This window comes from Tympanuchus pallidicinctus, unplaced genomic scaffold (genome assembly GCF_026119805.1).
Source record: "Tympanuchus pallidicinctus isolate F22 unplaced genomic scaffold, pur_lepc_1.0 scaffold8, whole genome shotgun sequence".
NCBI lineage: Eukaryota > Metazoa > Chordata > Aves > Galliformes > Phasianidae > Tympanuchus > Tympanuchus pallidicinctus.
In genome coordinates, this window is record NW_026294802.1 from 42,840,141 (window position 1) to 42,864,204 (window position 24,064).

The following is a 24,064-nucleotide window of genomic DNA, read 5'->3' on the forward strand; positions in this document are numbered from 1 at the left end:
TATCATTGTCAGACTTGAGCACTTCTATCTTAGCCTTACTATTGCATCTTCCATGATTCTTAAGCATGTCCTAATTAATTGATTGTTCTGAAACAATTCTGAGATTTTCCAAACAATTTATCATATATAGCAATGTGCTATATGGAATAGTGCATTACCTCATTCCTCATATTTGTAAATGTCAGACTTTAGAGAACTATAAATAGTAGATGAGCTTCACCATAATTATTGTTTTTTAAACAATGTTTGCTCTCACAGTTTTAAAATATGTTGAATTGTAACAAATTACACTTCTCTTTTTTAAGATAAAATTCTTAATAAGCAGTGTTGGAAGATCAGATTCTAAGAAAGTGAAAGTGGATAAATGTACTTCCTGTCCTAAACTAGGAGAAATGGGGGAAAGACAAACAATTGAGGACTAATCAGTGCCATTTCATTTCCTAAAAAGTTCTAGAACAAATAATCAGCTTCTAAGCACCCACAAGTTAAAAAAAAAAACAACAATGAAGATGACTAACATTGACAATGTATTCTTCAAGAATAAATCATGTCAAAATAATATAACTCTCTTCCACGGTAACATAATAGGCCCTATTGATAGAGAAAAGCTATACTGTCATATAACTTTATTGTAGAAAGTTTCTGATGCTCTGTCACATCACATTTTGGTAAGCAAACTAGGGAAACACTGTCTGGATGGAATAAATACTTGGTGTTGTTATTAATATTTTTTCCTTCCCTGCCATTGATAGGAAAATACAACCTGTATGCCCTCTCTAACCATTAACCGTACCAGTCCCCTGAAGTCTTTTTGATAATCCTCAGGCTTCTCTCAGTGACTTCATCACTGCCGGTCCTGAACTATCAGTGAAGGATAATAATAAGAGGGTGAATCAGACTAGGGAGTTTCATAGAAAAATCCCTGCCCAAGGAGGCAGCATAGTTCCCTTTGGGCAGGGACCTCCATTCCTCTCAGCAGGGAGTTGCCTACAACAATTGCCCTTCTGTCCTTCATGGCAGAGGCAGTCTCGAGGTATGGAGCTGACTGCCTCATCCTAGGCAACCTCAAAGGTGGACCTCCCACTGCAACCTCACTTACCTCTCCTTCTAGTTCCAGTGCCTCAAACCTGTTATGAAGGGGCACCTGGGGAACCGAAGTAGGTCAAGATGGAGGTTGCCTGTGATTCTGAGCTGAGTCCCATTTACAGTCCTCCTCTTCCCTTAAATTGTCTCCCTCTGCTCAACAACAGCAGGGGAGGGGATCCACCACCACTGGGGGGTATCACCCCAGTGTCTTTCTTGCAAGTTCAACAGTGTTACTCCAGCAGTCTATCTCCTGCTTGCACTTTCTGATACTCCTTAATCTCTGCACCTCCTCCTTCAGGTTCACCACCACACTGAGCAGACAAGCCACCTGCTCACACCTCATGCAGCCAGAGTTCCTGCTGCCCTTCACAGGTAGCAATAGGCTCAGGTACTCGCTGAACCAGAGACTTGAACTGCCACATTTTTAGGCAGGCACTCCATCTGAGTCACCACAGTCCTTCTTGCCAGAGCTTTCTACCTAATGGAGACCACGGCTAGATTTGTCTGGGAGGCAGCCAATGGGTGAGTCACTCTCCTGAGTGGACAGAGGTACTCTGCATGCCTTGCCCTCCCTGCTCGCCTGCCCTGTGCGAACAGCTTGCGCAAACTGCTGCTCCAGGACCCATTTTTGTGTGTCCTGTTTCCTCCCACTCCCTACTGGCAGGTTTTATACGCACAGGAGGTGATCCCGCTGCTCCTCCTGGCTCTACCTCCAAGACATCAGAATGCCACTGCTAAGAGGCAATGGTGTTCGGTAGCTGCTCCCTGACAGGCTACCTCTCAATCAGCCAAGGCAATTACCTGCTTTGGTGTGGAATGCATCCGTTCCAGAACCAAGCACCTCGACCAGAAAAAAAAAAAAAAAAAAGCAACCTGTTTGTGCTGTTGTGTTAAGACAAATGATCATCTTAGGGGTATAGAGATCATTTTCTGCTTAAAATGAAGGACTGCTCTTCGATTTTGTTCAACACCAAGAAGACCTTAACTGAAATACTGTATCCAACTTTGAGAATAATATTTTACTAAAGATACGGAACAGTAAGTGAAGCTTCAGAAGAAAGATTAAGAAAACAAAAACTGTCATAAAAGGATTAAGGAACCATTTCTGTTTAGTCAAAGAAAACAGAGAAACTATATGATAATATTCAAAAATATAAAAGGAAGGAATAATTTGTCAAAAAACTATTTTCCACTGTGGATATAAGTTTAAAATAGGTTGGAAACGTAAGATTATAATTCTAAGACATGGAATAATAACTTCCATTTGCAAGAATGAACATTTATGTTACACCTAAGAAAAACTCTAGCAGAAGGTAGATTACCTTCAAGGGCTGTGAAATCTCCCTGGCATATTTTTGCCAAGAACAGGCTGGGCAATCAGCTGCCAGGAATGACAACAGCATAGTAATGCTGGTTTTGGTAGTGGGACAGATCAGGTAATTCTTTAATATAATTTCCAAATTCATCTTATAACAATTTCACTACATTACACTAATAGCTTACTATCTGTCCCTACACAAACAGAAGCTTATGGACCAAGAGGTGTACAATAAAGTAGCATACTTTTAATAACAGCTGGTAAAATGAACTTGCATGTTCACCCTTGGTGAAACTTATCAGCACATTTACTTAAGGTCATGAAACGAGTTCCTCAGTTTTAAACATAGAAGCGAGGAACAAGAATGTGAAGGTAAAAATATGGTTTCTACTAAAGAATATAACTGATGTATGGTGAACATATCATTTGGCCTTACAGTTACCTTCGCACTTTACTTCTTAATGTACTGTAACAGCAATTCCATTAAAAAAAAATCATCATCTTAAAAAAAAAAACAAAAGAAAAAAAAAACAACACAACCATTGGAGATGCACAGCATTACATATCTGGAACAGGAACAGAAATATTCCACCGTTCACAACCTGAAGATAGCTGTCTGACAAGTCTCAAAGGTGATTCAGATTTAGATTTCAGCCACTGCCCCACTGCTAACTGAAACACCTCTATGTCTGATGTGAATCCATAGGAAATATATGTCTGCCCAAGAAGCACTTTAGCTTTACATTAGAACTTATGGCCTTTCGTTATTAACCTGCAAGCAAGTTAATTAAGTACATATCTTCAACTCTGTATGAAGTCCCTCAGCTGCAAGCATCGAACAGATAACATCTATTCATAAAAAGATAAAAAGTGTTTTTCAACCGAAGTAGTATAATGATCTTTAGAACTTCTATCTCATTTCTATTGTATATACATATAAATATATATGCAGATCTCTTTTGTTATATCTTCCTGAAGGAAAAGATATTCAAATCATTAATTCCATGAAGTTTCCCATCACAACTCTTCCAATTTGTTCAAATGAGTAGTTGTTTTTATGCTTAAAATGCATCTTTATTACATACTTTCTAGCTGTGTACTACATTCAGTTCCATTAAGATGAAATTTAAGAAAATAATTAGGCACTTGCATAACTTTATGTGGGATGTGTCATTAAATTTGGTGAGACAATAGATGACTTGCTTGATAACTGCAATTTTATGCCTCAAGGAAATTGTTAAGTGCTTGACTAGAAGAAAGGTTTTTCACCTTGATTTTTAAATCTGATTTAATATAATTTGATATTCCAGAAGAAAAGCTTGAAATTCATTTTCCTCTAAGACTACTAGAAGATTTACCAGGTAAATTAAATGATCATGGGGTAATAATATTGTAACACTCCAGAACTGCACAACAATAATACTGTATAATGATATCAGTCTCAACAATTCATCAGCAACGTATCATAGATAAAAATTTGAGTATGTTTGCAGATATTACCTGATATTTTCCATAAAACCTCCAGCACTGTCAGTTAAGGCACTACTGATCACAAAGCATAGTGAAATAGTTTCTTTCTGTGTAAATAAAAAGGCTATTTACGAATGTCTCGCAATTACTTGATGTAATACCATATAGTCTTTGTATGCCTACAAAATAAATATTGCAGCCTCAATAAATATTGCAGTAACATAGAAAAACCTAAAAGCAGACAAAAATAGGGATGTAGATTTCTTATGGTTCATCTATTCTTGGAGTAAAACATATCAAAGGAATAGAAATATCAGCAGAGGTATCTAGTAGATGCAGCAGTTTGCTCAATATTTTTGGGGCTCTGCTTTTAGATTTTCTGGGAAGTCCTCCTAGGATGGCTGGGGATTCCTAGGGACTCCTGCTGAAATGACAGGGTGCTTGCAGGTCCAGGGGAAGACAGTTTTGTTGGAGCTGAAACTTTGAGCAGACACTAAAGATTTCGGATGCTGTTCCTAAGCAAAGCAAAAGTGCTTTGAGCCGACTCCAAGCAGAGAGGGTGAAACATCCATTCAGCAGGTGATGGGAGAGGTGGATGTAAGGGCCAGCCCAGGGTGCAATCCCAGAGTAGTTTTTTGCAGAAGGTGCATAAAAGAGGACCAGAAACTCTGTGGCTAAAGGAAGTGTGCTCAGTAATGTTAGGGGTGTGTTCCCAGCAAGCATCTGAGCAAATATCCCCGTGCATCATAGGTACAGACAGACAGATACTAAGAGTGGATGCCTCTCTTCAGCCTTTTGCTGAGGCTACGGGCAGAAAGAGATGGTCTCCCTGCCTGCAGCAGTTGTGTGCTGGTGAGCTTCTGTGCCACCAAGCAGAGGAGCTGTGCCAGAGGTGAAGCAGGAAGAATCTCCTCTTACTGGGTTTGGAGGTGGAGACTCCCAGGATGGTGAAGCTACCATCCTCTATCTGCAGATCTTCAAGAACAGGGTGAGTGTCCTGGCAGCCGACAAAGTGCTGAGCACAGCTTAAACACAGCTTAAGCACAAAAGTAATGGGGTGATCTTACCCCTTTCTTGAGCACTGATGATACCAAAGCTGGACTGCTGTGTCCATTTCTGGGCTCCCGTGGACAAGGACATACTTGGGAAAGTCCAGTGGAGGCCTACAAAGATACTAAAGTAAATTAAGCATCCTATGAGGAAAGGCTGAGATAGATGGAAACATTTGCCCTAGAGAAGAGAAGGTGTGGGAGTGGATCTCTTCACTTTAACTAAATATATTTTGGGGAAATAAAGAAGATAGATACTCTCCTCAGTGATAGCTAGTAATATGGCAAGAGGCAGCGGACACATGCTGAAAGAAAGGAAAATCTGCTACAGCAAAAGAAAAAGTGTTTTTAGTGTGCAAAATCACACAGTGGATTAGGTTGCCCAGAGAGGTTGTGGAGTCTCCTCAGAATGCAGACCTGAGCAAACTGCTATGGGTTGACCTACACTAGATTAGATATCACCAGAGGTCAGCCTGTACAGTATTCAATTGCTCTGTGATTCTGCAAGCAGCAGCCTTGTTTCTCAGCTCTAGTGACCCTAGAATTTTAGAAAACTGCAAATGATCAGAGCAAATGACATGCATATTTGCAGCCATTTGGCTGCACCACCAACCAAGGACAGGTGTAAAACAGCCACGGAGAGCCATCTTTGATGCCTCATTTCCCACAGTTAAATATCAACAAAGAATATATGAAAAATCATCCTAATATGTTTCATGAGCCTCATCTCTAAATGCAAAGGGATATTATAATTCTGTGCATGCAATGTCTGCGTGTTGTTATGCAATCCAGCGTACACAGTCCAGAATGAGAAAGGGAGATGATCCATGAAATACTCACATCATTAATTGTTGTCAGTCCATTGGAAATGCTTCAAGAGCTCAGCCTTCAATAGCCATGTTAGAGGAGCTAACAAAGGATCAGTCATTTAAGAAATTAGACCTGTAGCCAAGGTACTGTTACAATTTGCGTGGTTCTTATGCTTATTCTGATATGGTAATGTATAAAGCTTTCTCTTTAGAAGTAAGTAAAAATTGAATAATAAGTTAGATTTTTGAATATATGTTTAAATAGAAACAGATCTCTCCGTCTCTATAAAAATGTAGCTGTAGATCATAATTGGAAACTTTCTTCTATTTTTTTTAAATCTTACGAAATCTAGATATAACCACAGTGGAATGAAGCTGACAATATTACTGGCAATTTCAGCTGATGCATCAGAAAAGAGATGGAAGACACAACACACATCAATGAAAAGATAAAACAAATCACATTACACAGACTGAAAAGCTTTCTTAAAATTCCACAGATCTTGTATGTTATGGATAATTCTTGATAATGTGCCGAATATTGCAGGAAACAAATGTTGCTCAGAGTATGGGTAATTTTAACTGTAAATTGACATCAGTTTAAGTGCTGCTTTTTAGGAGACCTGCTTTCAGGAATGACAATGGACATGTTAATATAAATTACTGCAGATCAACTTGCAATTACAGTTAATGCAACTCTTACTAGATGATATTGCTGCAACAGAAATCTACAGAATAAATTGTGCCAGTGCAAACAAGGCAGTGATTGGCAGTCCTTTCTTAATTATGGCATTAGGTTTAGCACTTGTGTTAATCTGAAATTCATTAACATGTCTCCAGGTACCACTGGTTAAATCCAGTTTGCCAACAAGCAGATTCAGCTCTGAAATTAGTGCTTCAGAAAACCTTGTTTACTGCCTGCTGTCCTCTGGAAAAAAAGCTACAAAAACACTGAGGTCAGGTTTCCTAACAAGTTGTTTGGATTCTAGATACACAAAAGGTAAAATGTGTTTTGTGCTAGAATCATTTAGCTACAAGTAAATCTCTTATTTCTTTAAATGGATTCTTTGTCTTTTTATACGTTATTGATATATTCCTTCATGCTGCATTTGCAGGATTAATAGCTATTCTACCCATAGTATTCTCTGTAGTACACATGGATAGAAATGCAAATAAGAATAAAAGTTGTGTAAATTTTTCAGAAATGAATTGTGCTACTGATCCTGCCATCTTTCTTTGCCAACTAAGTTACTTACTTCACAAGTAAAACACAACAGATATAATCTCTCCGGATTTCAGATTTAATTCTATGGGAAATAACTGATTAAAACTGAGAAGATTTGGATCTGTGAAGAACATGCTGGACTGTAAAGTGGACAAGTAACTAATAAAAAAAGGACATCAAACAGATTGTGCTGAAACTTCCTGGGTATTCCTGGGTTCACAGTACAGTTCTTCATAGATGGTCTTGAAAAAATTTAGGTAGTGTTTTCACCAACAACTATGCCTGCAAATTAAGAATGTGTTAATGTAACATACTAATAGCGTGAAGACGGAATATGTAAGTAATATCAAGCAATATGGCATGACATGGTAAAATCTGGATAATCTTAGGAATTAAGGAAATAAAAATGAAATTATATGTCCAATCTCATTTACAGGCTAATAATCATAAAATTTCTAACCGAATGGAGTACATATGTTTCCAGATACTATAAAAGAAATAAAGTGTTTACAATTTCATATAAATCTCATCCTGGGTTCTTGTCTTTGTCCTTATCCTCTTCAAACACGTTAAGAATGCATTATCTGCCTTCATAACTCTTATCTTCATAATGCAAAATTATTTTTATTTCATATTCTTATCTCCACTGTAATTACCATGAGATCTCTATATTATCCAGACTTTTCCCAATCTTATTTCTTATGGTAGTAAGTCTTTCAAGGATTGGATATGGATCTCCTCAGATCCCTAAACAAGCCATCACACTAAGTCATGAAAGACAACCTCTTATTAAACTTCCAAATTCATCTCTTTTAAATCTAGTTTCCTGCTTTCTGTCTACATTTTCATTCTGATTTCTTTCTCAGTCACCTCTCAAATTCTTTTACACACACTTCTGAAAATATATTTAATTCTTCAAGGAAATCTGTCGTTATTTGCAGTGGACCAATAGAGACCATAATGATGAATTGGATGAGTGCTACAGGATAGTAACACATATGTCCTCATTGCATTTCTATACCCATGATTTTCAGAGTCCCTCCCATTCTTAGCAGGGTGCTGACAACTGACAACTAAAATTTTACATTATCTTATTGTGTTCCATAAACCCTCTAGAATTAAATGGAATACGTTTCTACCACACCTAATTATTTTTCCTAGTCAATTTCACCAGATCACTTGAGTTCATAGTAATAAAAAATCTTGGAAGTAGTAGTGCTTACTTCCATGTAAAGATACATTTTCATTGTTGTTGCTGTTGCTGTTGTTGTTTGTTTAATATTGAGTTCCCTAGCCTTGTCAACATATCACTTATTGTCACAATTACTTGCCTTACTGCTGTACAGAGATACATTATATTTGATATTTATATGCTCTTAACATTTTTCTCTACTGGCTTTACTAGATTCTTTGAAACCAATTTTATTTCTACTTTTCCAGATGTTATTCTTTATTTGTATTTCTGGGGAGGGGAGGGGAGGGGAGGGGAGGGGAAGGGAAGGGAAGGGAAGGGAGGGGAAGGGAAGGGAAGGGAAGGGAAGGGAAGGGAAGGGAAGGGAAGGGAAGGGAAGGGAAGGGAAGGGAAGGGAAGGGAAGGGAAGGGAAGGGAAGGGAAGGGAAGGGAAGGGAAGGGAAGGGAAGGGAAGGGAAGGGAAGGGAAGGGAAGGGAAGGGAAGGGAAGGGAAGGGAAGGGAAGGGAAGGGAAGGGAAGGGAAGGGAAGGGAAGGGAAGGGAAGGGAAGGGAAGGGAAGGGAAGGGAAGGGAAGGGAAGGGAAGGGAAGGGAAGGGAAGGGAAGGGGGAACCAGTACTGTTATAAATAGCCCTTGTCTCTAATCTATCTACTGCTCAATATTTGTAGTGTGTGAAGCTGCTGAAGTTACCAGTCTTTCTGGTTTTCTCTGCCTAACATTGTTACTTTTCATCATATGATTCAGGCCCAACATCTGACCCTGCTCTAGGAGTCACGTTCCTTTGTTCTAATCCTCAGTACTTTGTCCATGGCTTCTTATTATTGTCAGGCTTCATTATCCTTCTATGCTTCTTTTCTCAGAATCTCTCTTGTTAAATATCTGGCTGGCAATGCATATCAAGGTCTGTGCTCATTTCTGTTAAGTACTTCATTACAAATCATTAGCAAGTCTGGACTACAAAGCTGAACAATTTACACTCTCAAAAATATTCCATTGATCTGGATGCTAAGGGTTCTGGCAGAGGAACCTCTAAGTGAGGACAAAGAAGAACTTGTAGCTGTAACACGGGAAAAAATAATGAATATTTATAGACATCTTTGCAATGTATGAAGAGTAACAGATGTTTATACTAAATCTTGAAAATAAAGGTAAATGTTTATAACAGTAGATCTGTATTCATTCTTTTTATAAATCTTCAATTAAAGATCTGTACGTTATCTCTGAAAACACTGAACCCCATGAGAACTGTTCCTTTTCTTGACCACCTCCCATTTAATCCCAATACATATAAATTTACGAGGTCTACATGGCCACAAACCCCAAATTCCACAGTCTGAAAATCATCCACATGAAACAGCAAGATCTTTTTATAGGACAAAAATCAATAGTAAGGACAACATTTTAATTACTTATTTTGGTGATCAAGAACTGTAAGTGAGTTTATCTGTCTAAGAACCTTTCAAGTGGCACTGATTTGCACCTCTGAGTGTCTGAAGCATTTACAGAAGCCCCTAAGATGTGAGGCACCTTTTCAGCTGCCTTTTCATCAGTGTAGCTCAGACCCAGAAGAGACTCCTATTTTGGATTATGTCTCTGATCCGATTTGCTCTCTCTGGGCAAAACTCAAGAGAATTGCATTTACAAACTCCTGGAGATCATGGCTGCTGAAGGAGGCAACTCTGCTGACGTAGCACTGCCTTGGCACAAGGAAGACCAGCCCAAACTTCAGACAGGCTTACCCTGAAGGCTAGCAATATTGGAAGCTAAGAGATTTCATTCCTGGAACCAATTTCCTTGATGTTTTCACTCCGAGTCATCAGCTGGTCAAGTAAACAACACAGAAACAAGAGGAATCTTAAAAAGGTTGATTTGACTCTAGAGCAAATCAGCTGAAATTAGGAACAACCTGACCATATTTACCCATAGCTGGAAGTAAAAAATCAACAATGTTCTTGGGTTTGCAAACATCCGCTCATCTGTTACTTTCTTTCTGTTCTACACATTCCTTTCAGAATCCAGTCAGAATTTTCTGACTGACTGCATGAGGCTCAGGACAACTCACTATAAGAACAAAACTGCATTTTATGCTCAGGTGAGCAAGAAATCCTGCCTAAACACTCTGTGCATGAGCAGTATCTCTTGCTGGTAAGAAACAACGAGAGTGCAAAACAGAAAAAAATTATCAGTGTTTGAGCTACAGTAAGTGCACACATAAAGGAAGATCAATACAGCAATTTGTAACTATCAAGGCTAGAGCCTTTAAACACCAGCTGGCTTAGTAGAAACCTTCCCACAGTGGCTGTATGTCAATATAAGAGTTATTTCTAATCACCTTTAGTTGTTTTTCTCCAACATGATAAGCACTGGACTCTTGTATCCTGAGGCTTTCTTTTCAGATCTCTGGGTAGAAACTTGGAAGAACCATGGCAGAAACTGCACTAAATAAGCCTTTCAAGTTTGCAGACGGGTGTGTTCTGAGGAGTCCGACTGCCCTGCAGCTGCATATCTCACACACAGATGATGACTTGAGGCTCCATACATCACGTTCACTTTCCTTTAAATGCATAATAATTTCTTCCAAAAAGTGGGACACAGCTTCCCTAAATGACCATATTATGAGTAGTGACTTGATGCTACCTAGGGATATATTTACAAAATGTGATTATGTGTGGCACAGGAACAGTGCCAATACATTTTTGTCTCTCAACTCAAGATCAAACTATGCTGGAGCAAAGCCAGGGTTGGCCAGAGTGGCTGCAGGGCCAAACAAGAAACTCAAATGCTGATCCAGCTGGAGCTCCGAGTGAGCAATAATGTGTCATCCGTGATTATGTTTGCTTAGCTTTACAGTAAAAGGAAAGCAATCTACTATGGAAGTCTCCATGCCCCTATTCATTAAGATACAACAGAGAGCACTGAGGATTTTTAGCTATTAAAAGATTTTGATGGGTATATGTATGTTTAACTTTGAAAGAACAGAAATTCTAAGGAGGTAGCAGAACACAGTGCACAGATAACAAATGGCAGTTAACTTTCCACTGAAAAATACGTAGCTCCAAAGCGAATACTTATTTATTGAACAGCAAAGATATGTTTCTTACTACTTAATTCTCCTACTCCTGCAAATAAACATATGATACAGACAGACAGCACAACTGTCAGCACACGATGTTACCAGCATATCTTCCAAGCTCAGGAATTGTCTTCCTGTACAGAGCAAGTGCAATATATAAGCTTGAAGTGACACCTAGGTGACTATGTAATGCTCATAATAAGGAATAGCAATTTCAAGTGTTTTTAATCAGTTTGCTTCACAACTGACTGTGATTTTGCTTTAGCCAATTTTTATTAATTATTTAAAACTGTTAGGTTGGCTACTTTTTAAGACTTCATTTCCAGTATGGTTGATAAACATAATATTTTTGCATTTTAGTGGTTAGGTAAAGGGTTCTCCTTTTTCACCTACATAACAGATGACACTTGTTATCTACTTTTCAATACGTATTTCAGTAAATGGAGTGATCACCATTACATAAGGTAAAAAACAATGGTGAACTAATTTAACAAAGTAGTTAAATCCTCATAACCTCAGCGCATTCAGGTTGACTCAGTGGTATGTAATTCTTCCAGGCACGGCAACATCTGACTGGAATAATCACCATTAACTGTTCTGTCAAATGGCATTTGCATTTTACTGTACAGTAGGACAAGATCACAGAATAAAGATTATTTCTTGCAATCATAACTGAAGAATCTTTTTAATTACTTAAACATATGAACAGATTAGAATAGAGTAGAATTTCTACTTTGTTGTTGGTTATTCTGGTAAATTGAAATCATAATTTTCTCTAGCCATTTCAAATCCTTATTTATCTTAAAAATCATGGAAAAGTTACAAGGAGATATTTAAATAACATGGACCTACAATTGTAAAAAAAAAATCTAGGAATAGAGACATAATCTATAGAGAGAACATTTAAAGATATAAATCTATTGCTTGAAAAACTGCAAAACAGTGATTTTTCATAAGAAGTGAACTTAACTAGTCAATCCCAATTCTGTGAAAATTCTTTTCATCAAGATGTTATCAAAACAAGCTGTATTTCGCATATTTGAAGGATATGAAACACAAAAATCAGTCATTTCATGATGGGTATGACACCTGACTTGCTTTTAGATGAAACTATATAAAAATGAGTTATGGAATAATCAACCATCAGTATTACATGAAAACTTTTTTTGTCTCTAAACCAAAATTTTCTCACATTAAAACTATGATAGCATATTGATAGTCTCTTTCTCTAAACGAGATTGTTTGGTTACTTTTTTTATTATTATTATTATTGAACAGCAATAAATAATATTTGAAAATTATGCTAGCTTCTCTAACCCTTAGTCCCAAGGGTAAATTGTAATTTATCTTCTATAAAACACAAATTTTCATTTGAATGAAAACAAAAACCAATTTAGATATTGATGATAGCTTGCTTCCTTCTTTACCTATGTTGTATAATGAAAAAATCTTCTGACAAATTCATGAAATTAATCTGCACTGAGATTTCATGCTTCAGTGCTGGCTCAGTAGAAATATGGAGTCATGTATTTCTAACTGGTTTGATTCTGGTTTCACTAGAATAAAAATACATTAAAGACCATGACTTATATGTAAACTAACAGTCAGCTTTCAATGTGTATTCTTGCTATAATCTATCAACTTTAGTTAATTAATTAATTTATTTAGGAGTGCTGCAGGCTCTTTTCAGAATTAAAAAGATAATTGCACCCCGACACTACATATTTCCCCTATTTCAGATTTTCAGAGTGTACTTCTCCATTCTGTGGGGCATTTTTTTGAAAAAGTAGTTATAGTTACTCACTGTTTTAGCAGGAATGAAACATGCTTAAAAGAGTGTCATTTGAAGTAATATCAGCAGAAGTACTTTTGGCAATATGTATTATACTGCTACTATCAAAAGTTCCAACTGAATATGTCTAAATTGCATCTGTAACATGCTTTAAAATTCCTTCTGGTCTGGCTGACTGAGTTCAAGGAATGACATATCTCTTAGTCACTTTATTTTCAGTTGGATCTATTTCAACCTTCTGTACATGTTTTTGAATTTTGGCATAAGGAATGTCTTCTGCTTTTTCTTCTGCGTTTCTTTCAACTTTTGTTCTCTTTGAAAAATGAGGACAGGGTGAAACTTACATGAGATACTAAGAGTCTGTTTTGGTAGGATTTCTCAGAATACTGGTGCATGGCAACAGTCTCCTTTGGATAAAGTCTTAAAAATCAGATCCTTTATTTAGTGTACAACTTAATCCTAGACCAATATGAAAAGTCTGGGAGGAAGACCAAACTTCAGTGTTTCCATCATTGTCATCCCCAGACAGCGTTAGCGCTAGTACATTCTAATTCCCTTCTGGAAATCTTCAGAGGAATAAAATTCTTATCTTTGATTTAAATAAAAGGGCTGTATTGTATCCTTTTTACTCGTGCTGAATACTTAAAATACAAGCGAGTCAATATAAAATTTCTCCATCTTGGATATAAATCTCACTCGTAAAAGGTGGGCCAAAGGCGGAAGATATCATTGGTCTGTAGGATTTTATATGGTAGCTAAAAACACATCCACGTTTTAATGCTCTGAAATGTAGCTGAGTCTTTTTCAACAATCTTACCATACATGAAGAGCTCAACTACCAGCAAATAAAACCATATTTGAGTACCAGTCAAAACTCCAATTTGCTAACAGAGATGCAAGTAAAACATAGAGGTGCCATTTTGCAATTCATCCAGCTGTGTACGCTTCTATAACTTGGCTTAAAATTGTTTAGTCTTCCAGGTAAAACAACTAATAAAGAATATTGTCTATTGAAAGTTATTTATTTATTAAATTCTAAAGCAATTATAAAAGTTAACAACCTAATGAAATTGGCACAAATTGAAAAATGCTAACACAAGAACCTCACTAATGCATCATCACCCTGATTTTGAGCTATGCACAGAATCTACAAAATTGCAATTAATTTGCTACTACAGATGATTTTACTTTAAATTATCAAAGATTCCATTTTTATGGTGGAGGTCACAGAAGAATTAAGAGAAATGGTCTCTTTATTTAAAATAGAACACCTCAGGAATTTGTGTATCAAATCCATTTTACCTGAAGCTCAGAAGAGAGAGATTTGGCTAAGACTATGGGGAGCAACATTTTGGGCTCAGTCTGCTCAGCATAAAACACAACCTGCTGTGTGCCTAAAATGATTGGATACCTTAATCCTCAGGAATAGCAGCAAATGCTTCCTCTACCAAAGTAAATTAGAGAAGCTTCTAAGATAAACTATCTTCTGCATATTTAATATTTCATGCTATTAAAATGCTTTAACTAGCCTTCGAGATAATCTCTCTGACTCATAGTTTCTTGCGGTAAAATGCACAGAAGTAGATGAGTTGCTATGGTGTCTAAATGCTAATGGATAGGGTAGCTCTCTGGTAGCCTTTAGAGGTATCAGCCTTTCCCTTCAGCTGTATGGAGAACTAGACACTTACTTTAGGCTACATCAGCTCCTGAAACTGAGTGAAAACTATCTGCCTGTGACGAATGATTCTCATCATTTCCTTTTAAAATCATGTTTACTTTCCTCAGATTCTCCCTGGTTTTGCTTAAGATCGCATCTGAGTACAAAATCTAACATGTCTAACTTGCTCTTGAATCCAGTACTGCTTAACCGTAGACTTGATTTTGGTGAGTACTACATTTCCCTAGAGAGATAATGATGTAGGCAATGTCTGTTAATTATCAAATTATTCTCTCCTTTCTGTAATTCCTGCTCAGGAATGATTATCCGACTTTTCCATCATTCTCTTCAACATACAAAAACTTTTTTTTTTCCTCCTCATATGAGAATCTAAGACTTGTCAAGGTAGTTTCACTGACAGCAACTTCTCTGAAGTATGGCTCTGTTCTCTGTTAGTCGCTTACAAGATATTACCAGTTAGATCACTTCTTAAATGAATGAACTCTAAGTGGGGTTTATTTATAATACCAAATATCCTTCATGAAATCCCTGTTGCTTTGTTTTCATTGTATTCTCTGCAATATGTGTATTTCATAAGAACTCTGAAATGTGCTGTAGGAAAATGAAAAAAGTTTCATGCGATTCTGTCACCAAAGCACTGAAAAAAACAATTCAGTGCCCTTCGTGACTATCCTTATGACTTGCAGAAGTCTTGTCTTACCAAGTTGGCCATAAATCAATATACAGAAACATTAATAAATTGTATAGACATTCTCACTTGATTTTATAGATTTAATAGGATATTTTCAATTTTACCATTGAAGTTAGGAAGATCGACAAAGTAAGATTTTCCTTAAAATGTATGGCTGGCCTTCTGCCTGGTAATTAAGGCAAAAAGCATATCTGAAGGGATTTATAACTAGACAGAACTTTAGCTGTGATGTTTCTTACACTGACTAAAAGCTAGAAATTGTACATGTTATGGATTCCATTTCTTTGCACCCAGATACCTTTCCACTCAGAATGGCAAGAGCTTCTACTACTTCTCATTATAGCTTGAGTTTTTCATTTCATCACGGCAGAAAACTGTAATATATCTGAATATCCTGCAATACCTTATGAACTAGACCTTGTTCTTCAAAATGAAGTATTGACATCAATCATAAATTTTCTGTCTGAAGCAAATATATTGCTCAATTAATCAGTACTTAAGATCCATACATGGCAAAAGCAAGGCAATAAATTGCATTTACTTTTAGGTTCTACCTTCCAGTTTCATACCTTACATTTTCATAAGCTCTGAATCACACGGATTTGTGAGGTATCTGAGAATCATAGCAGCTCTGAGCTTTGCCCACTAGACATATTATAACCATATGCTACACAAGCCTCTTCAGAGTGATTCAAACCACTGTGCTATTTCAGTTTCTTGTACAGCCACCTGGATTAATTCCATTACAATAATTAACATGACAAAACAGAACTTATTTGAAATCATCGCCAGCAAGAAATGAACAAAAGTAACTATTCCTTTTTTAATTTAACACAAAGGCACTGGAAACTATATATTAGGATAATAATAATCAGAACATGGCATTACATGATGCTAAGTGTTTCTGAAAGTACAAGTCCCTAAATAATGAACTGACAATATTCTTAACTAAAAATCACAGATGTGATCAAATATATAAAAAATTTGTTTTTTCTCTATCTGTAGCTGTAGACTTGAGCACTTAATTAAAAATAATAAATTAGGAGCATAGCTCCTGTACATTTTAAGTGGGACATTTAGTTCTATTGTGCTTAACACCTTAAAAATGTCAAAACATGTCAACTTCAAAGGGCACCCACTTTAAAGCTTCTGTTTTAATGATAAATAATGATTTGAGAATGCAAATTTTGTACTTAGTGAAAGAATAGAGAGGTGTCAGCTTTCTTGAAGAAAACATTTAAAACTGTCTGAGCTGACTAAGTCAAGATCAGATTAATGTCTCAGAGAAGATAGCAGTAGGAGATGAATTTGGTAAATAGTTGATCCCAAAATAATGATTTTCTGAAGGGTTTAAAATTCTCCATGAGGAACTCAAATCTTCATTTTTTTAAAAACTGTCCTCTATAGATAATGCTTTCGGGGGGGGGGGGGGGGGGGGGGGAATTATGCATATATAATATATAGTATTTTATAATATATATATTATATTATATATATATATACTAAACATAATTTTATAATAATAATAAATTAAATAAATGATCATTGTACACTAATATATGTATATTACAGTGTACAATGATCATTAATTTATATATATTACAGTGTACAATGATCATTGATTTGTTCTACATAATTGTCAATGCTTTGTTTTAAGTCTGCCTGATGTTCTCACTGTCTGGTACCATCCTAACTTTTTAGGATGAAATTTTGTATGTTTGCTTTTTAAATGGGGATGAAGCTTCGTGTGCATGCAGACAAAATCAGTGTTTTCTCAAAGGCATTTGATTACCAGATTTATAACACAAAAAGCGTCAAAGAGCAACAAATCCATACAGGCTATGAAATTAGTGTCAGAAGAATAAATGTAACATATATTCATTTAAAATGCTTAAAGCAAGGGTGAGTGCTTACTTTTCTTTGAGTCCAGTTTGAGCTACAGAATCTGAGAATGGCTGAAGTGACAAGGAAACTCTGGAGATCACCTAGTCTAATCCCTCTGCTTACAAGGAGGAACAGCTAGAGAAAACCGTCAGCTTTTGAATATCTCAGAGGATTGAGACTCTGTAACGTCTCTGGTCAGTGTGGCCCAGTACCACTGTAAATTTGTCACAAAATCCCAGTAAGAAACACAGTTATTTTAAATAGTCCCAGAGAAGACTAAAGGAAAGGCTACAGTCAGAATTGGGATTTACTTACCGTCTCCTTTTCACCAGAAGGGGGAAGTGATGCTGCAGTGAACTCTGGCAGAAATGGACATTGATCTAGGTACTGCCAGTAGAGGCTTTCACCTGTTTTCACTTGTTCTCTGCTCCCTTCTAGCTCCTCACCAGGAAAGATGCCAGAGCAAGATATGTAGACCATCAATGTAGACAGATAGGTAGATAGATAGATAGATAGATAGATAGATAGATAGATAGGCAGACAGATAGACCGATGCCTGCTTGCCTGTATGAAAATACAGGTCAAGTTTTGCCCTTACTTTCAAGTTTAGTGAAAGACTCATAATGGATGTAAATATACTGTGGTTTAGTGCGTGACATTTACTAAGTATTTTTCCTTGAACTTGTTACAGTGTATTAATGTAAATAAAAATATATGCCTAAAGATAGGCATAAAACAGCTACATGGCACCATATATTCACTACAAATCGTTCTATCTAGAACGAAAGAGTTTTCTTCTGTAAGAAATGCTTAATGTACAATATATATGAGTATTGACTTCTGTTTTGGAATTCAGCCATGAATTCTGATCATCTGAAGTGGGACAACAAGGAAGGCTGACACTGATCAATCTTGTCACTCTGTGGTTTATTCCTATCCAAGAAAAAGCACAATAAATCTTTTAATTAAAAATCACCACCAACAATAACAAATGAATAGAACAGCAACAAAAGAGCACCACACTTTGAAACACCTCCAGCCACTATGAATGCAGGTCTCATTACTGATAAAAGATGAGCATTTCTCATTAAAAAAACCTCAACACATGCTAGGGTAAAAACTCTTAGAAAACCTGTGCTTATTTGTAGGCAGAGAAATGAAATCACAGTAAGAACACAGTAGAAATATGAAAGGAGATCTACTGAGTCATGACACAATTAAACCATGACAATTTACTATTTATAAAACTAATTTACAAAAAACATATTTGCTTTAGGTAATTTTAAACATTAAACACCAATTTCATATAAACATCTCATGCTGTTTAAATACAAAAACTAGCAGGGAAGATCTTTCAAATATGGTGCCTCTATTTAAAAGGATGCCATCGAGTGACAAGATATTCATTTGTTGCCAGAGAGAAACCAAGATAAGAAGGAACAGGAAAATTCTGATATCTCTACGTATTCTTTGAACAAATAGCGGGAAATGACCACTAAGAACACAGTGATCTAAGTTGACCTTGTTGGCTTGTAAACATGAGTCTTTGTACAATGTACTTATAATTTCTACACACACTGAAATAAGCTGCAAAATTACACAGTAGTCATTTCTTCTTTCTCTATGAATTGAAATTAATAATTAAAATGCCCACTGTAAATGAAAATCAATTGTTTACATACATTATGCTTCTATAGTTGTTTTAAGAGAAACAAAGGCAATAGTAAGATAGGAGACTCCATTCAGCAGTAATTTCAAGTGAAAATAAAATTCCATTCCTTTCAACTGCTGAACAGTTGAATATTTTGTGTACTTAACATAGAACTGGCAGAAGAATATCCAAGCAGAAGCAAATGCCATATCAGTTCTATCAGTATGCTGTGCACTGATGGTTATTACCACACTTTAGTCATGAAGGTATCATGGAATATTACACAGACTTAGGAGAGTAAATCCTTCAGGAGAGTAAATCTTCTTTATCTTTTGTAAATAAGAATGAACAGAGTAAATAAAAATCAAGACATTTCAAAGCAGTTGCTTGCAATCAAAATCAGAGCAATAACTCCAATAACCAGAGGTATGCATGTTTTCCTCCCCTTGCAAAGGCTCTCCATAAGACAGAAAGGTATCCTTCATAACACAGGTCACAATCTGTGATATGAAACCCACTGACTTAAACGTAGGAACATATCAATTGCAGTTGCACCCACTCATTACTATATTGGTTAAGAAGGATTATTATAACCCTAAAGCACAGCAGTTTAATTCTAAAACAGAGGTAATACTGTTTAAGCATAAGAAAAGAACTTTTTACTGTGAGGATGATCAAACATTGAAAATAATTGCTCAGAGAAAATTTTGCAGCATTTTCCATACTTGGATATATTTAAAATCTGACAGATTGTAGTCCTGAGCAACCTGAGCCAGCTGAACCAGATCTAAGCAGGAGATCACCAGAGGTTCCTGCCAACTTCAGCAATGCTGTGATCCTTTTATTACTAGGACAGAAAAATGTTACCTTGAATGGCTTTCAAAGCCAGGGCTTCCCTTTCATGTATCAGCTCACTTTTAGACTACTACATTATTGATGATTTGAACCTGGAACTCATGTCAAAATTAACATGCAGCACCACAATCATCTCCCACTACATGAGGTCTAGCAACCCGCATACCTATTCATCTCTGCAAACCAAGTCAGACACAGCTTCAGTGCTTTTCTGAGGAACAGGAACTTAAGCTTTATAGGAAAAGGCACAGGATCAAAGACTGTCTTTTGATAATGCCTCCCAGTTCATGACCTCAAAAAAGGAAGTACTGGATCATGTGATATACACAAAAAAATTGGTACACTAGTACATAACATGGACTAGCCTAACACAGAGAAAATTTTATGCACCCCACAAGACAGAAATTTAAAATCACATAAGTATTTCTTTTATTTCTTCTTCCCTCTTTCAGTAAATCACAGAAGCATTTGAATTGGAAGAGACTCTTAAATGTCAAGCAGTCCAATTTCCCTGCAATAAATCCACAGCCAGATTAGGTTGCTCAAAGCCTCATCAGCCCAACCTTGAGTCTCTCCAGTGATGAGGCATCCACCACCTTCCTGCACAACATGTTCCAGTGCTTCACTATCCTTATCATAAAAAAAAAATAATCCTTAAATTCAGTCTAAATATCCACTCTTTTTAGTCTGAAACCATATCCCGTTGTCCTATTGCAACAGACCCTACTAAGGAGTCCATCCCCTTCTTTCTCATAGCCCCCCTTTAGATACTGAAAGACTGCTACTTCAAAAGCATCCTTTTATATTAGTGTTCAGAATACTCAATCCAACCCTTTCATCTCCCCTTGTTGTTTCAATAGTCAGCCAGTGAAATCAAGACAGTTATTGATGAAGCACAACAATCTTTAGGGAGGAAAAGGTTTTATATAGTGTGTACACCTTATCTTTTTATGCTAATCTTTCAAGCTAACCAAATGAAAATTGATAGCTTTCTTTACACTTTAATAACACAGACTCAAAAGCATATGTGTTAGAAATGTAGATAATTATCACTGCAGACCTTACAATATGTTGCCTACCTCTGTCATCCCAGCAACATTCCCATTTGTTACCTACATATTTTGTTCCAAGTTTTCTTTAAAATCATCCTTTAAAGAATCATTTTAACTCCTTCCATCTTTCTCCTGTATTCCTGGAGACAGGGATTCCCCTTTTATGAATGTTGCAGAAGAAGAAAAATTTAAAAGACGAAACAAACTGTGAACTACAGCCAATATTCATATAAACCAAATGGTCTGGTACATTACCTAGAGCAAAAAATTGCTTCCACTTGGAAGCTAAATTCAAAATGACCTTGTGCTTTTTTCAAAAGGCTGGCAGCTGAGGTCACAGGAGTGAATTGTGATAGACAGTGCTTCTCTCTATAGTTATAAGGCATTGCTAGCATGTGAATTACCTGCCACATAGGGGAAAAGGAATAGAAAGAAAAGGAAAACACAGCAAAGAACATTGTTCAATTTCCTTGTAAAATAATGGGAAATATAGCTTACAACAGCTATGAAATTCACGAAACAATTTAAGTTTTCAAAAACTTCATTTCACCATCAAGTATGTTCTACCCTTTTCAATTCTACATTCATAAATTAAGCCTGCTCTTTATTGGTTGCTACTGTTGACAGCATGGGAAACAGTAACTGTATTTCTCCAGCAGCAAATCCCAGCTGCACAGAATATTATGTACTGTTGTTTAAAAATGCGTATTGCAGTTGTGTTAAAACTGATTACATCACTGAGTGGAAAACAATGATAAGGAAAAGAAGCTGTAAATTCTGTAAGTCCTTTAATTGAGATTTAAACACACCAGCTGAAAGAAAATTCCACCATTCAATTATGTAACGAAATTGTTAACAGTAATTTCAAAAGAATGCAATTTTCAAAAGGGTATATTTTCAATTCATTCTCTTGTAAACACATGAGTAACCTCCATCTAAGGATTTTAATCTGTCAATAGGACTGCATGAGTCCTCAACTTGTTTCTATAATAGCAGCTTTTCACTGAAATATTTTGATTGACAGATTCTTATTTTTAACATCTGCATCCTGTGGGAGCAGCTTAATGTTAAGTTGAAAAATACACTTGGGGTTTCAAAGCAGGTGGAAAAACTCACAGTTCTGACTGAATGAGAACTGCTTCTAATCTTGTGTTTTCCACTGTGCCTTAAAGTATCCTATATATAGAAGAAAACACTTCTGAAACATTTAAAGAACAAGAAGGTAGAAAAAAAAAAAAAAAGAGTACATATAACTTACCATTAAAGTTTACTGCTCGGATATAGGTAAGTAGTTCTTTACCATCAATTGTGCTCATCCTTGGACACAGACCAATATATCCAGGACAGAGATCTTTGTGCATGTTATGTAGTGCATAGGCCATGGAATATACTGCATCAATTACAAACTGAACTTTTCCTTCTTGCTCATAGGCTGAATCTCTTGCAATTCTTTCTAAGCCTAAGGAATAAAGAGAAAAAGAGTCTGTTTACTTCCATTTGTGTCCAAGTGTGTGCAGAAATCCACAGTAGAACATAAATGATCATGGTCAGACAAATAGGTAAAGTCAGGAGTCTGCTATCCATCACCTAAATAAACAAGACAAGTTAAAGTATGACCATCTGGTTCTGCCTCTAATCCTTGTATGTTGTGCCAAGTATATAAATGCTATGTTGAGTCCTGGGTTAGGAAAGAGGACAGAGCATTTCATTACAAGAAATATATATGTATATGTATTTCTACAATCCAGTAGAAATCTGCTCCACAGCTTACTGACTTTCATTCAATACCTGGTTGTAGTTATTTATAGGACACTTCTACAGTAGCTTGTCACTCTATTTTAGATAAATTTAAGGCTACCTCGATTTTTATCTATGTCTACTGCTTGATAAAGATTATTTAAGCATGTCAGGGAAAAAAAAACCGAACGTTCACAAAGTGATGTGGCCATCTGTCTTCACACTGAAAAGTGCTTATTCTGAGACTTTTCCCTGTATTTATTAGTGAATTATGTTTCACGTTGAGGGCTGCGTACTGTCTGCTGTTTCCTACAGGAACATTTTTCCTACAGTGGGTATACAGAGAAAATCAATACATTATGAGATTTTGATTCTGCAGGGACTGCCCACATTAATCATATATGTGCAAATCCAGACATACCTTTTATGTTCAGCAGTGATAGCACCAAGTGGAAAAGTTAAAAATAAAGTCCAGGAAAATTATATTTTAGGCAAACAACCAGCATGCCCTATATGTGAATTCAGCCACTGATTTCTAAGGCTTAGCATTTTCTTTTACAATGGGAAAATGTTTTCTGCAGATTTTGGCTTGAAGTCTACTCTGCTGATGTCTACAGCCAAGCTTCCATTGACTCAGTAAACACAAAATTAAAACCAAGGTTATTTCTCCTCATGAGACAGTTAAAAAAAGAAAAGAAAACAAAACTTCCTTATTTCTTGCACTGACCATAACTGACTATGAGAGGAAAGCATATAACTTTGTAAGTTACCACAAATTACTCAACTGACATTTTACAAGGCATACTATCTAATGATTGGCAAGTAATTAGTAAATTGTGTGATGTTACAGAAACCAAGCAAACAGAAGAACATTTCCTTGCACATACTGAAATCTGCACTTAAAACACACTGCTTAGACATGACAGGGTATAAAAAATGTAAGACATGGCTCAATGAGATTGCAACTCTATTAAATTACTTCATTTGCAAACTAGCTTTCAACAGTAATTGACAGGCACAGCTCAGGATCCCTCCCTTAATTGTTCCTGCCTGGTTAAAACTACCAGACAAGAAGTGAAGGGCAGGGCTTACAGAACTGCTGCAGGCACACAGCAGTCAATAACCCACACGCGTTCCCAAGAGTTTCCTCATCCTCTAAGTGGGATGGCCAGGACAGAATATGTTTGAAGGAGATACACCTCTTTTTGTTTCCAAGCCAAATACAATTCCCCTCACACATCAGACAGAAGAAGATGTATGTTGAAAGGTGGAGGGCTGGTGAAAGACAGAAAGAAATTATCTTCTGCAATAAGTGCTAAGTCATAAAGTCATGAACGCTGCAAATATTTCTGCAAATACATTGTGCTAAGTGGTAAAAATTTATGAAAAAAAAAAAAAAAAAGAGTAATACAGTCCCTTGCATTTCACTGTAGTTTAAGCATACACAGGATTTATATAAACTTACTCTACAGTATAACATTTCACCTTTACTCTTCAGAAATA

At 36.4% G+C, this 24,064-nt stretch overlaps 1 protein-coding gene across 2 annotated transcripts in view; it reads right to left on the reverse strand.

Annotated features, from left to right (window-relative positions):
- Positions 1-24,064, reverse strand: part of GRM8 (glutamate metabotropic receptor 8) — a 332,666-nt gene that overhangs the window by 89,174 nt on the left and 219,428 nt on the right. For both annotated transcript variants that reach the window (XM_052667763.1, XM_052667764.1), the window contains exon 7: positions 22,083-22,283. In XM_052667763.1, coding sequence (XP_052523723.1) covers positions 22,083-22,283 — 201 coding nt within the window. The remainder of the gene's footprint in view (positions 1-22,082; positions 22,284-24,064) is intronic.